The sequence below is a fragment of the Corvus hawaiiensis genome, chromosome Z, assembly GCF_020740725.1.
Source record: "Corvus hawaiiensis isolate bCorHaw1 chromosome Z, bCorHaw1.pri.cur, whole genome shotgun sequence".
NCBI lineage: Eukaryota > Metazoa > Chordata > Aves > Passeriformes > Corvidae > Corvus > Corvus hawaiiensis.
The window spans coordinates 53164642-53178937 of NC_063255.1; the positions used below are offsets into that span (position 1 = coordinate 53164642).

Genomic DNA, 14296 nt, shown 5'->3' on the forward strand with positions numbered 1-14296 from the left:
CATGACATTTGCTAAAAACTGCTAATGAAGTTCAAAAATTCCAGTGTCTAGGAGGCTTGAGGATCTTCACATTTCTGGAGAGCTCTGGTGGAGTCCAGCCAAGTTGTCACAATTCTTTGGCTCTGTGAAGGAAACAAAGCAGTTGCATTACTGTTATGAAATACTAATCCTGCTTTGCTTCTGGCCATCCCTGATTTACAAGTGAAAGTTCTGCTTTGACTATTTACTACTAGGAGGCGATATATTTAAGTTGGCTTTATTTGGTTCTAAATTACAGCAGTCCTATGCTGGCAAATGATGAAAAGACAGATTGGCCCAAAGAAGATGGAAACGAAAATTTTATCAAAAATTGTGGATAGGTTTGCTTCTATTTATTATAAGCTCTTAAATGCTGCGTCCAGTTTTATAAATACAGGCATTATCTGCTCTGCCATATGTGAAGCAAGGCCAGTGCTTAGTAATTTGCTCTTCCTATTTCTGTAATGAAAATGTGTGCACTCAGCTGGTGGTGTCTGCAATTGCAGAATGTGACTTTGAAGAAAATCATCTTTGTGGCTATGTGAACCGCTGGAATCCTAACGTCAACTGGTTTGTTGGTGGAGGGAACATTCGGAATTCTCAGTCTATCCTGCCCAAAGACCACACACTTAACAGTGCACTGGGTAAGCAACAAATGTAGAGCAGAAATATAGTGGAAAAATCTGAATCTGTGATTCATGTATGACTCTCATACTGCGAGTTATTATTATGCGAGTTCTTTCCATTGTTGGGTTGGGGTGGGGATGGTAAGAGTGATTTATGGGGGAAAAAAGAGATTAGAATGAGGTTATGGGATTTTGCAGAAGTTCACACAAAATTGCCTGTAAGCTTTGTAATAAGGCTGCTACACGCTTTGCTAGGATTCAAAAGTACTCAGAGGTAAGGGTAAAATTTTGGATGGGAGAGGTGGAAAATTCAACTTTCTGCATATTCTAAAAGTATGGGCCACAATGAGTTTCAGATTCTTGTACTGCTGCTCTGTACATCTGGCAGGGGTTTTCTTTCCAGTGGCTGTTGAGAAAATTGAGTAGGAAAACCAAGGTATTAAAACACGCTTGGAGAATCTTGGGTTAAACTGTACAGTTTAGAAGTTTGTTTCTTTCAGTCAAATGTGATGCTGTTAATACAGCCCCTCAGCGGCATAATGCTGGAAAGAATTACTGGAATTTCAGCACTTGCCTTGTATGAAATGCTTGTCCTGGACACCTTGCTGAGGGAAGAGTTTTTTACACAGCCATGAAGAAGGGTTGGCGGATAACTTCACCTTTGCACAAGGTTCCACAGCAGGTGATGGTCAATACACCTGGCTGCTGGTGCCCACTGTGTGTCTTGGACAGAATGATGCTTGTGGCAGTGCAAGGAATCACATTATGAAAAGCAAGGTTGATCCTCTTTCCTTAACTCATGCCGCTGTGCCTTTTTATTTATTTCACAATTGTGTGAGTTGAGTACAGAGTGTCACTCCACCCCCGCGTCACCCCCTGGCACTGAAATGCTGGTAAAATTTTGGTGAAAGTTTAACTCGCCACAACTTCAACAGCCGACAGCAGATCAACCTATTAAATAAGTACTGTGACAGGAAATGCTCCCAGCTGGGAGGGATGTGTTTTCTTGTAGCAACAGCATTTCTATTTCACACCAAGCCCTCACTGCTGACCATTTACTGAGAGTACCTCAAGAAGCCTAAAGCCACGGAAGAGCCTTCTTTTTGCAAGAATTGGGCTGTGGAGTTGCATCATCCAGGGAGATTGTAGCTAAGCTATGAGATGTGCTAAAACTGCAGAACAGAAGTGAAGCTGAGAACCTCGCAGGCAAGTATCGCTGAAGTCACCAGTCTGGTGCTGAAGTGCACAACCTGGAGGAGACCCCCAGCCAAGCAAGTTCTTTCCCCTCCTTCCACCGGAGTGAAGCAAGAAGTGACATCTAAAGGTCTGAGTCCTCTGTGTGCTAATTAACATAGTGATGCCCACACAAACCTAATGGCACAGTTTGCAGTGTTCATGCTGAAGTAACCCACCAGTCTGACGCTTCAGTCTCCTCCAGGCTTTCTACCTGAGAAGAACCATTTTTTTGTTCATCATACACTGCTTGATGCTGTCTTTCGGGGAGTGCAGAAGAAGAAAAACTACAGATGCACAGCATGTTTGTGAACATGGATGAGTCCTGTTTAAATTCAGATAACACTCCCAAAATTAAAGTATTAGAAAATTTGAAAATCCTGCAGGTCATATTGGCTCATATTCATGATAGGAAGGTACTCTCCTCATGTGTAATGCATTTTTCTGCTCATTAACATCTCCCAAAAATCTTCTTCAAGGATTTTACATAAAAACTCAAGTCTATGCAGTAAAAATAAGTCATTTATAAACCAAATCCTAGATAGACTGAGCAGAAATGTACTGATTAAAAGCTATTTGTTAATAATTTGATATATTATATGAGCTGCTGTATAAAACATGAGGAAACACATGGCTTTGTTAATTTACTTGGGTTGCTTCAGTATAAGTTGCACTTGAGAAAGACTAAATACTATACAGAGCTGTTGGGAGGGAGGCAATTTACACAGTTGTTACACATTTTTCCATTTATGAATGGCTCCCAAAATTTAGAGTTTATTACGTTTCAAATAGAAATAAATATATTATTTATGATAATAATATTATTTATGATAATAATAAATAATAATATTTATGATGATAATAATATTTATGATAATATCATATTATTTATGATAATAATAATAAGAAAGAGCTAAGACTGACATTTTGCCAGTGGTATTTTAGCCAAACAATTTTGGGTTGCACATAGGAGGAAAGGAGAGAAAAAAACCCCAACCTTTTAGAATTACTAAAAATTTTCTGGGAAGCAACCATTGTTGGCCAGATCATAGATGTGTGTGTCTAGTCCCTGTTCCTCTCCTGATACTTCTTGTAAGTGGTGTTCTTTAAAGAGTGTCCTTATACAAAGGTTTTTCTTCTGCTTCTAGGTCACTACATGTATGTGGATTCTGTTTATGTCAAACATTTTCAGGAAGTGGCCCAGCTAATCTCACCAAAGACCATGGCCCCAGTATCTGGCTGCTTATCTTTTTATTATCAACTTAAGCAGGAAAGCAGCATTGTTTTTACTGTTTACTTAAGAGACATGAGTGGCTTTTATGAAGAGATCTGGAAAACAGACAGTGCACTGAATGCAGACTGGACACTAGCAGAAGTCGACTTCAATGCGCCATATCCCATGGAGGTAAAACAATCCTTCCTGTACAGTCCAGCTGCAACTTCCAGGTTGCCTCAGACATGAGTGCCAGCTCAGGCTAAGCCAGGAACATGGCAGGGACTATCCAGTATCTGAAAGATGTCTTTAAAGATGGTGGTGATCTGTGATTTCCTTTGACCTTTGCATAAGGGTCAAGGAGGGATCACTTTCCACACTCATGCTTGATTTTGAAGCCAGCTGGTGCAGTGCTTTATCGGAGTACCTTGGGAGGTTGTAGAGTCTGACTAATGGGAGGTTTTTCAGTTGCTGAATAATACCAATGTTCTCTCAGTTCCCTATTTTTGTGACTCCATGATCCATTTTTGAAGATGCTGAGTATCATAAAATTATGCATAAGAAAAATACTGCCAAAGAAAAATTCAAACCCATATTTGAGGTCTATTCTCCACCCTACTTAGATCCTGCAGTTCATGAGAAAAAGTCCAAACTTGGCTCCTAAGAGTACAGTAGTCCTTGGATGTGAAAGACAGCTCTTGATGGTTATTAAAATGACTTTCGAGAGTATCAGAAAAAAATTGAATTTTTTACTCCCTAGAGTTTACTAAAAAATACTCAAAACGTAATAGATTGAAATAAACAGTGTATATGCATTATATACATATGTGTATACTTACATGTATATTTTACACATATATGTAATTTTTATATATATACACACATATACTCTCTCTATACATAAATACTTCTAACAGATGGATTACGAGTAAATTCTATTTGCTTCAATTCTACCTAAGTTATTTGCTAATTCGCCATAAACCTGCAGATTTCCAGAAATTATTAGGGGTAAAGCTAATTTTATTGAGATGTTGCACAGCTCTTTTATACTCTGTAAAGTCAATGATCATCCATTTAAATCATCAGACTTCAGGGAAAGGAGGGTGGCTCTCATAAGGCTTCATAATACTGAATGGTAAGTGAATTACTGATTCAGTAAATACAAATTAAAAAGTGAAAATCATTCCTAGCACTGTCGATGGAAATTAATTAATGATCACTTAGAGCTTGGCAACACAGTGGTTAATTTTGTGAAAATATCCTCTCGTTTTCTGGTGGCATTCAAAAATCCATCCAGAATGTTGGAAACTATCCATTCTGGAATAAATAAGATGTTGTACCACTGGATGAATGCACAGGGTACCCTTGCGTTCAGCCGGGTATGCAACTTCAGCTCTCTCAGTTAAAAAAAATATTTTTAAAGATTAAAAAAAGATTAAAAAAATATTGTCCAAGAGGGAGATGCAGGTAATTAAAAATATGGAGAAGTTACATTAATGAAATAACAGTTTTCAGCCTTTACAAAAAAAGATCAAAGTAGAGTATGGTAGAGGTTCTTAGGAGTCATGGAGGAGACAGAAAAGATCAGCTGTTCCCTGTTTCTCAAAATTTATATTGCTGTTCCAAATTCTTAGCTACCATGTAAGTTTTAAAATAAAATAAACAGAAGGTCTTTTAATATATGACACAACCGTAGAACTCACTTCCACAGCATACCATAGATACCATTATTAAGATCAGTTTAAAAACTGATTAGAAAAATTAATGGGAAAGAAAGAATCCATGAGGAATATAATGTAAGGAAAGAAGAACTGAAAGCCTGTCATTGTCTTCAGTTCTTTCTGTAGGTGCTCTCTGCTGGAAAAAAACCTAAAAGGCTAAACAGGCCTTTAATCTGCTCAAGGAATTTTTATGTAATCCAACACAGTAATTATTTTAGAGATCATTTTACAGAAGTAATTATGAAACCTTACATATAAATTCTTTGGTTGCTTCAAGAGAGTCTTCCTCTTGTTTCATCTGGCTAAAGGAGATTGCTCAGGATTCTTACACTAGCTCTGCTAGTTTGCCTCCCATCCTTAGGCAAAACATCACAGGCATTGCTTTCACTGAAAAGAATCTCACTCTGAAAGCGTTTGTCCTTATTTCCTTGCTTTGTCCCTGGGGCTGGCTCTCAAAGCTTTCCTGTACCTCAGAGCTTTGATACTTAAGAGAAGTTTTAAGACACTTCCTCAAGAGTTATAGATTGTCCTCTACTTACTTGAGGAAATTATATCCCCTGGGAATGACTAAATACAAGCATTGTTTGATCTTTGCGATAAACAAAACACAGCAATAGCTTTTCTGGTTCTTAAATAAATTCTGTACAGGAAACCTTCCCTGACAGCTAATGCCAAGTCACACGTTTCAGTGTCTGAGGATGTTTACAGAAAACTGTAAAATTCAATATTTTAATAACAGAGTAGTGAACACAGGGGGGGTTTAGCTCGATTCAGACAGATTCTAGATAAAATTGGAGTTCTAGTCAGTACAGACTGATGATTGTAAATAGTGGTTTTGTATAATACAATGGCAGAAGTCTTACTGCATCTTTAAAACTGGTGCTTCATAAAGCAGAAGACCCTATGTTCCCTTTGGTTTTTCCTTGACCTTGAGTGAGCAAAGATCTACTGCCAAGGTCAGGCTCTGATTTATATCCCTAATAAGTGATATAATTTAATTTGTGCCAACACTTGCAGGACTGTATGACATGTGCTGGACTCTGTCTGGGACATCCAATCAGAATTCTGTATTTCAAAGATGTGTACCAAAATTATTGCTAAGTATATGGCAGATGAATAACAGCTTATTATAATTTCTAGGTAATATTCGAAGTCGCTTTCAATAGCGCTAAGGGAGGTTATGTTGCCCTTGATGACATTTCTTTCTCTCCAGTTTACTGCAGCAATCAGACAGGTATGACGAGCTCCTACTGCTATTCATCTCCCTTGTTTTCCCCCTTTGCCTTGCCCTTCAGAACTCTGTCTGTCAGTATTTGCAATATTTGGTGCTAACTTCTCAACTGACCAGTGCCATTGGGCTCCTCTTCCTTCAGAAGACATAACAGCAGATAACACGAGTGCCATTCATTTTTTCCAAAAACCAGGCCTTAATGATTCTTTTTCCAAAAACCTTGCCTCAGGGTTCTGCAACTGAAGTGCTGGACTGAATGCTGTATTTGCATCACTACGGGTTTTGAGAAATTAGCACTTGCAGGCCTGTCACAGAAAGAGAGGGTGGATTTTCCCAGGTGTGATGGTACGAGGAAGTAAATGCCCTGGGCTTTTCATTAATGCCAGTGTAGGCGTTTTTTGTGCTACATGCCCTGAGGTATTCTTCAGAGCCAAAACATGAGCCTTACCTTCCTGTCTTCAGTCTCCCAGGAGGTATTACTCATCTCAGACAGTGTCGTGTCTGTCAGGTATTTGTTAGGCTTTCACAACAACAGACATCACCTGAATCCATGTGACCTCTGCTGTAGAGGCACTTGGGACAAAGGACTTTGTCATTTTGAATGCAGCCTCTTAAGTAGCTCTGTACTGGCTGCTGGGTTTTTACTGTGGTACTAAACACAAGTCAAAAGCAGATTAGTGGTTTCCCACTGATACCATCTATTCCTTTGGTCATAAGTTTGAATTTTTTGGCTAATTCTTTGAAGTGATCAAGGAAAAAGAGGCTGTTTCTTCCCCCTTTTTATCTCAGAGTATCTGCTAGCTGTGCCTCCACTGCTGAAGTATCACTGGTGATGGAAGTAGATTCCAGATACATTAATCATTAATAATCCACATCTCCTGGCTGGGTAAATCCATTGTTTCATTATGTCCTCAATACCTTTTTGGTGTTTACTTTATTTTGCAACAAAAATCCCAAGTTATGTTTGCAATTTTCAAGGGGTTGGAGCTGTGTGCTTATCTGTGTTTTCCATTTTAATTTTCAGACAACTTATATGTATAGAAGAAGGGGATAAATTTTATAGCATTTTCTGCCCCAATGGTTAAGTTCAGATCTAATCCGAATTGTTCAGAATCTATTCTGAATATGATAGGTTCATATAGAACTTTGCCTACTAACTTTGATTTTGAAGGTTGGTTTTGTGGTTGTTATGGGGTTTTTTATTTGAGAAATGAAATTAAATAATTTCCTTTGTACTTTGTTGAAATACAAGACATACTGTTTGATCCTTCAGACTTATCAAATATTGTCATCTTCAATTCTTCTGAGTAGAGACATTAAAAAGCAAGAGGTCTCAATTTTCCTTGTAGTTCCGCCATAGCAGTATATAGAACAGCACTAAGTTTTTTCTTTATATTTTTCTGGAAGTTTTGTTCAACAAAAGTCTCAATATTAGCCAAATGGAGGAAGAGGTACCAGAGTACTAAACTTGCTCAGCAATGATGAATCAGAATATGGGTTTAATGCCATGTGGTAGTGCTCCACCTGCCTTGTCTTTAACTAGGAAAGCAGAGGTGGGAGGCCACAGCTGCAGGAAGAGTAAAACATACAGACGGGGCATAGATTTGGCCTATCTGAGGCTGAAAAGACCTCAGGCATCACTCCAAAGCCAACTTTTTTCTTCTTCTGAAGCTGATTGTCTGTGTACCTGTCCCTGCTGGAAGATCTCTCTTAGTCTCCATGAAGAAGGGTCACGTGTGCTGCTGTAGAGTGGTGCACACAATGTCCTGGGTCTGGGCTCCTGATGAAGCCAAAATTTGCTTGATAGCTTTGGGTTGTGCCCCTCCTTCCCCCAGCACCTTGTGTAAGAGACTGGTGAGGCCTTTAAAGAAGTGGAAATGTTTTATTTGTGGGCACTTTTTTTCAGACTAAAGCAAGTCCTGACCCATGAATTCCATAATGCAGGTTATGAGAGAGCCATCAGCAAGGGCTGGGGGGTCGTAGCTTTGCTTTTAATCAACTTTTCTATAAATAGTTCAGCTTTCCTCACTGCAGTGTTAGCACTTTGTGAGGCAAGCTGCAGAGAAAAGTAGCCATGAGGCGGTACATGAACTAAAAAGTATTTTACTTACATACTTACAGCGTGCGTATGCACACACGTTACACATAAAGGATTTTTAATAAGTGCTCTTTAGAAAAATACTAGATGTTGATGTTCAGTGCACACATGGGCACACACACACACTCATTTTGTCCTAGTATCTTTTCAATGAAGGAGCAGATGAAAACAAATGGTTAGGATGTCTCTGTGAATATGTCCTGAAGGAAGAATCTGGTCTTAATATCTGTAGCTTATTTGTGTTTTAGAGGGACTATGAAGCAGATTTTCTCCTGGCTCCAGCAAAAATCTAAGAATACTTGCAATAGAAATTTGATAGTTTGATTTCATTGTGACTATGCACTATGTATGTGTAACATCTTTGCACATGCTCATCTTCTGTAAAGAAAAGCAAGATGAACCAAAGTATGCTTTGGCATCCTTCTGCTTCAAATACCTATGCTTATCACACTGTACTCATCCTAACAGAACATCTGTGTCTTTCTTTTAGGAACTCCTTTCAATCCTGCCAATGCAGGCTGCAATTTTGAGGAAGATCTGTGTAATTTTTACCAAGATCACAAAGATGGCCCAGGATGGAGCAGAGTGAAAGTGAAGCGCAATGTGTATAGAGCAGGAGATCACACTACTGGGTTTGGTGAATCAAAACTGCTTTTTCCTAGAAGAGTCAAACGATATATAAATGTTATATAAAAGGTTATATAAAGGTTAACCCACTGTATCACTGTTCACCTGTTAATTAATATCACTGGCACAATGGTTAGTCTGCCTCACTGCAACTCTCTGTGATTAAAACCGGTGTCCACAGCTTGATCCTGTCTGGAACTCTGGCTGTGCTTCCCCATGTGTAAAGGAGGAAGGTCACCTGTTGAATAGTCAGGCAGAGCCATAAATCAGAGTATCTTCACTATACTACTCTGTAGTTGCTGGAGGGATGAATCCACAAAAACATGCAAGTAAATGTAGTCATAGCTTAATGCACTGTTTTTACTATAGAGGAAAAGTGGCCTTTTAGCCCTTCTGGGCTTAGGATAGTTGTCATTTTTAAGGGAAAACTGATCTATTGTGTAGTGAAACCGCCTGGTGAAAGGACTGTGAATAAGTTCTGAAATTCAAACATCTCTTTGTGTATTTATGGTTATTAATTATATGTGCTAAAATCTCACCTCCTTATAGTTGGTGCAGAGAATAATAGGCCTTGTGCCCTACCCTCGTTTTTTTTGTCTTGCAGTTGTAATCTTGAAACAGCCAGTTTTCCAGTGAGGCCAGCAGGCCAGGGAATTTTTCAGGGTAAATTTGATAAGTACTTATTTCTGGTAACTTAGCCATGTGCCAGTTTAGCTAGAAGCAGACAGGATGCTTTTGGAAAAAAATTGTTATTTCCTGTCAGAGTGTGATAAATCTATTTCTTGCCAGTTGGAACCGTTTTTATAACCCAAGTCTGATGCAATAACAGAATCTGCTTTAATAGCAAATCAGCTGTGCTAATAGAATATGAAATACAATCATTATGCTGTCTTGCAGGTTATTACTTGTTGGCAAACACAAAGTTTACATCACAGCCTGGGTACATTGGACGTCTGTATGGCCCGACCCTGCCAGGAAACTTACAGTTTTGTCTGCGTTTTTATTATGCCCTATATGGGTTTTTCAAGATGAGTGGCACTCTTGCAGTTTACATCTTTGAGGAGAATCATGTAGTTCAAGAGAAAATCTGGTCTGTCTTGGACTCTCCAAAGGGAGTTTGGACTCAAGCTGAAATCTCCTTCAAAAAACCTATGCCTTGCAAGGTAAGAGCCAACTCTTCAAATTTGCTGAATTCTTACAAGAGATTTTCCTTGCCTTCTCGTCTCAGAATTCTTGGTTACACAGGAATTAAACCTAAATGAGCTATACCTACAAAGTGAATTAGTATTCCCCAGGTAGTACAGTGGTGTGTAGAATGTTTCCTCACAGCCTGGCTGCCATGGGAGCCCCGATGTAGGGGCTTTTTACCAGGAACAGGTACAAAGTTGCCCTGGTGTCCTCAACTGTAGTCACAGTATTGCTAGAGATCTCACCAGAGGAGCTCTAACAAAAGCCAGTTGTGTCTTGGTTTCTCAGCATGCTCCACATTCACTCATTTTTGTTTGCTTGTTTGCTATGTGAGTCACATCATCCTCATACTCAATTAGAGATTTTAATTAATCAAAAAAGCACTGGTTAAGTTCTGGTCAAAATGCGGAGTTGATCCTACTTCCCTAAACTTAACTGCTGGGCTACAATATGAAACCAGAAATCAGTGTAAATGAGAGCAATGGGCTTGAAGAATTTGCAATGCCACGTTTGAGAGGTCATTATATTATCTCAGCAAGTTAATAACACATTGGTATTTGACATCACCTCCTGACTAAGTCCTTAAGCCATTGTAGTTCCTCATTTCCACTCTTTTTACAAAGACTGACTTTTACACGTGTTTCTGTAAGTGCTACTTCTGTAGTGATCCTGATTTCTGTAACAGACTTTCACTATCAGCAGGTCATCTAAGGAGGACCAGACAGATCACTACATGTTGACCAGAGTGTGATAATATGATGAACATATGAATGGAAGCTTGTCTTGCAACTAACTCTTGCTAAATTAAAGACAAACATCTTAAGCATTTTGTCCACTACAAATTAGTTTTTGAAATAACAGTAGTTACTGAGCATAAAAGTTCACCAAAACCCAGCTGCCTAACTGTGTTGAGGCAAATTTATATTTAAAATTTCAGTCCTACTTGTTGACTAGTGTTTTCTGTCAGATACCTGATACCTTAAAGCTTCAATGAGATTTTTATTTACTTTATGCATAAAACGTAACAGAATTTATAATTCCCTTTCAACTGTTAGAGAATAAAAAAAGAATTTTATTATGCCCAGCAAGTGCATACTAGAAAGGTTTCTCATATTATCATCCCAAGATATTTGTGGAAAAGTTAAAATGGCAAACTTATAATTTACTTTTGTCATCTCCTGTTTAGGTATTTCTTATTGGAAAGGTTTAGTAGCTTATGTATCATAATCAACTGTGTGAGTAGTGATGACATCTAAGTATGACTGTTAAAACTAGTTGACAGCCTTGGAAGTGGCAGGTTTTTTAGCATCAGACATTTCCAGCATGAAATTTGTGAAGAACAATTTTTGTTTCCCTAGAAGTCAGTATATTTAAAACAGTTGTGAAGAAGCTTACTTCGCTGCTTTTGAGCCTGAAGATGTGTAGGAGGGGGAGAAACACCATGCTCTGCAGCATGGTTTATTGGCCTCTGGCAATTCTCAAAAACCTTTACTGGGTGCTTCAGGTCTTGTGAAAGTCTTCTTCCTGTGGAAACAAGTTGCAAAATGTTTCTGTTGTGGAGGCATTCCTCAAATATCACAAAATATGAGATTTACTGTGCTTTACAGAAGTCAGCATGTGTTCAGCATACCATAATTAAGGCACCCCTTAGCTAAATAACTATGTATTTGGCAGGGGGTTCAGTTTATAAAGTCTTCCTTAGACAAATAGAAGAAAATTGGTGAAGTTCTGAAACATGTTAATATGGAAAAGTACAATATATGTTTACAGATGGAAAGGTAGCATAAAAAAGACAAATATTGCCAAAGTTTAAGCATGTCTGCTTAAGGCAGAGGGTGAAAACCTAGTGTAGTTACAGGCTGTCTGCTTGTAATATTCAGAAGTAGGCTTGAATGAAGTTGCATAGTGAACTTGATTCTGGCTTTTCCTTGCAATCTCATGCGCAGCTCTTCAAACTTAATACTTTTAAAAGTCCTTTTATGCTTTATTTTGTTTCTTCTTTTCTAAGCCAACAGAAGGAAATGAAGTACTACTATGTGGCACTGTGTAAACACTCAGGTTAGTTATCCGTGAAGATGTGTCTGCCTAGCACCCAGTGAAATAGCTGGCAAGAAACTCTCATTTCAATGTGGGGCAGCAGTGGAGGTTCACCAGAGCATGTTTTGGTTGATAGAAAGGAGTGGTGGGAACCAGCAAGTCAGGGATTACACTTCAGGCTCCAGAGGGAGACAGGACTGAGAAACATGACAGAAGCTTGGCTTCTCTTGTCCAGTCTCCTGCAACCTGTCCTTGTGTCTCTTGTATCCTCACTGAGGCATCTTTATTTTATTTAACCTGTCCCATAGGCAACAATCCACCCCTCTACCTCCCACCCCAATCCTCATCTTACTCCCAGCTCTGGACAGTCCAAATTTTTTTCCCTGTAATACTACTCATGTCCCACTCTGTTTGCCCTGCTTGTCCCATTTCTTACAAACTTCAGTTTTTCAAAAACTAATGACTTGACAGAAAGTGTAGTACTGGCATAAAGACCAGACTCTGACACTTTTCTGCTCCTACTCCAAAGCCTAGGAATGCTCAAGCTTTTCACAGATTTTTTTTTTTTTTTTTGCTTAACAGGGGCAAAATAAACCCTTTTTTCCTAGCCTTGTTCTCGGAAATGATGGAACTGTTTTGGATTAAATCTTCCAAAAAAGGCTGTAGCAAGGAAAATCTGAGCTGAAATCATTGTGTCTTGGCAATGTTATAAGCAAGTGAAAAACGGTCTTTTAGTGAAGAGAGGTGGTCTCAAAATAAGATAGGGCTGCCACCTTTCCTCTAATACAGATGTAGTGACCAATGTGCCTATTTTATTGTTTTCTGAGATGCATGATATGTAGACTTGGATGGCAAGAAGTTGTAGGCATGCACAGTAGTTTGGCTGAGAAGCTTCTTGGTTACCAGGTGTGACTTTTGGATTGGGTCAGCACCTGTAGAAACAGTAAACAGTCTCCTGGCAGTTCCTTGGCAGCCAGTCAAGTCAGCGACACAGTCATGTGTCCTGAAGGTCATAATGATTTTTGAGCCAGAGAATAAGTGCTCTAAAGTAACTGATTACCCACATCCTTCATCTTTCTTCTACTACAAATACTACTCCCAAAGCTTTGAAAACAATATAAAATGTAATTTTTTAAAATCCATCTAAGTTTTCATTTTGGTAGCATATTTTTTTTGCATCGGGACAATAAAAAGATGCAGATTTTCATCTCTTGGCTTCTGTAATGGTTTTTGCAAGTTCTTTTTGAATTAGCTAACTGCAGTCTGGCATGAGTTGATGGCTTGAGCTCTGTAAGCAGGAAATGTGAAGCTGGCCAGCTGGCTTTAACATGACACTTTGAAAATAAAATGCTGTAAAGGCTAGGTAGGTATGATCCAGTTAAGCAAGTCATAAATGTCTATAAATACATACATACATACATACGTACGTACGTGTGTGTGTGTGTGTGTGTATGTATATGTGTGTGTGTGTGCACATACTGCAAATACTTATGTTGATGATGCTAGTGAGAAGGCAGGAGATTTAAAGTCCTGATTTCTCAATTGGTACTTGCAGCACTGTCTCTTCTAGTTGATGTGAGTACCTATGATCCTATATACATACAGTGTATACTGATTTATACTGTACCCAGGGAATAAGTGTGAGAAGGAAGAAATGGAAAAAAAAATTCTAATATTTTTTATAATCACTTAAACCCTTCATGGTTTATTGTATAAGCCTCTAGAAGGGCAGTATGACAACCTAAATCTGAAATACGTAGATTATTTTCATTTGATTGAATATACTGAAATTGATCTTCCATGCCAATATGTCTCAGGAAAATATAAGAGCTAACTGAAAGAAAATTATACATACCATTTGCATCCTTGAGAAGCTCACATGAAATGTGAAGCAAGAATCTACATTTTAATAATGTGTGTGTGTGTATGTGGGTAAACACCACCATGAAAAGACATTTCTTTTGTGCAACTTCACAATGAAGTCCAAATGCCTAGATTAAAATGAAGGTTTGACTTCAATTGGTTCTGCTTATATCAGTTCTACTCATTTCTGCTGGATTTGGGTTACCATTCTGAAGCTCAGGTTTTTGAAAGTAAACATCTTGCATTCTTTATCCACCATGCAAGCTTTTGCAATGTATAATGTAGTGCTTGATACTTTCCAAAGAGTTCATAATCAAATCCTCAGAAAGGTCACCAGTGTAACAGTCCATCCTATTTCATCAGAGTAGCTGTGGCTGCATTTTTGCATTTTCATTCCTGAAGTATTCTTTTCTTCCTCTTTGATGTTTTTTTCCTCACTCT

The 14296-nt window shown here is 38.5% G+C and overlaps 1 protein-coding gene across 4 annotated transcripts in view; it reads left to right on the plus strand.

Annotated features, from left to right (window-relative positions):
- MAMDC2 (MAM domain containing 2) overlaps positions 1-14296 on the plus strand; it is a 57864-nt gene that overhangs the window by 30873 nt on the left and 12695 nt on the right. For all 4 annotated transcript variants that reach the window (XM_048292502.1, XM_048292504.1, XM_048292501.1 and 1 more), the window contains exons 5-9: positions 525-662; positions 3026-3282; positions 5952-6045; positions 8631-8777; positions 9665-9930. In XM_048292502.1, coding sequence (XP_048148459.1) covers positions 525-662; positions 3026-3282; positions 5952-6045; positions 8631-8777; positions 9665-9930 — 902 coding nt within the window. The remainder of the gene's footprint in view (positions 1-524; positions 663-3025; positions 3283-5951; positions 6046-8630; positions 8778-9664; positions 9931-14296) is intronic.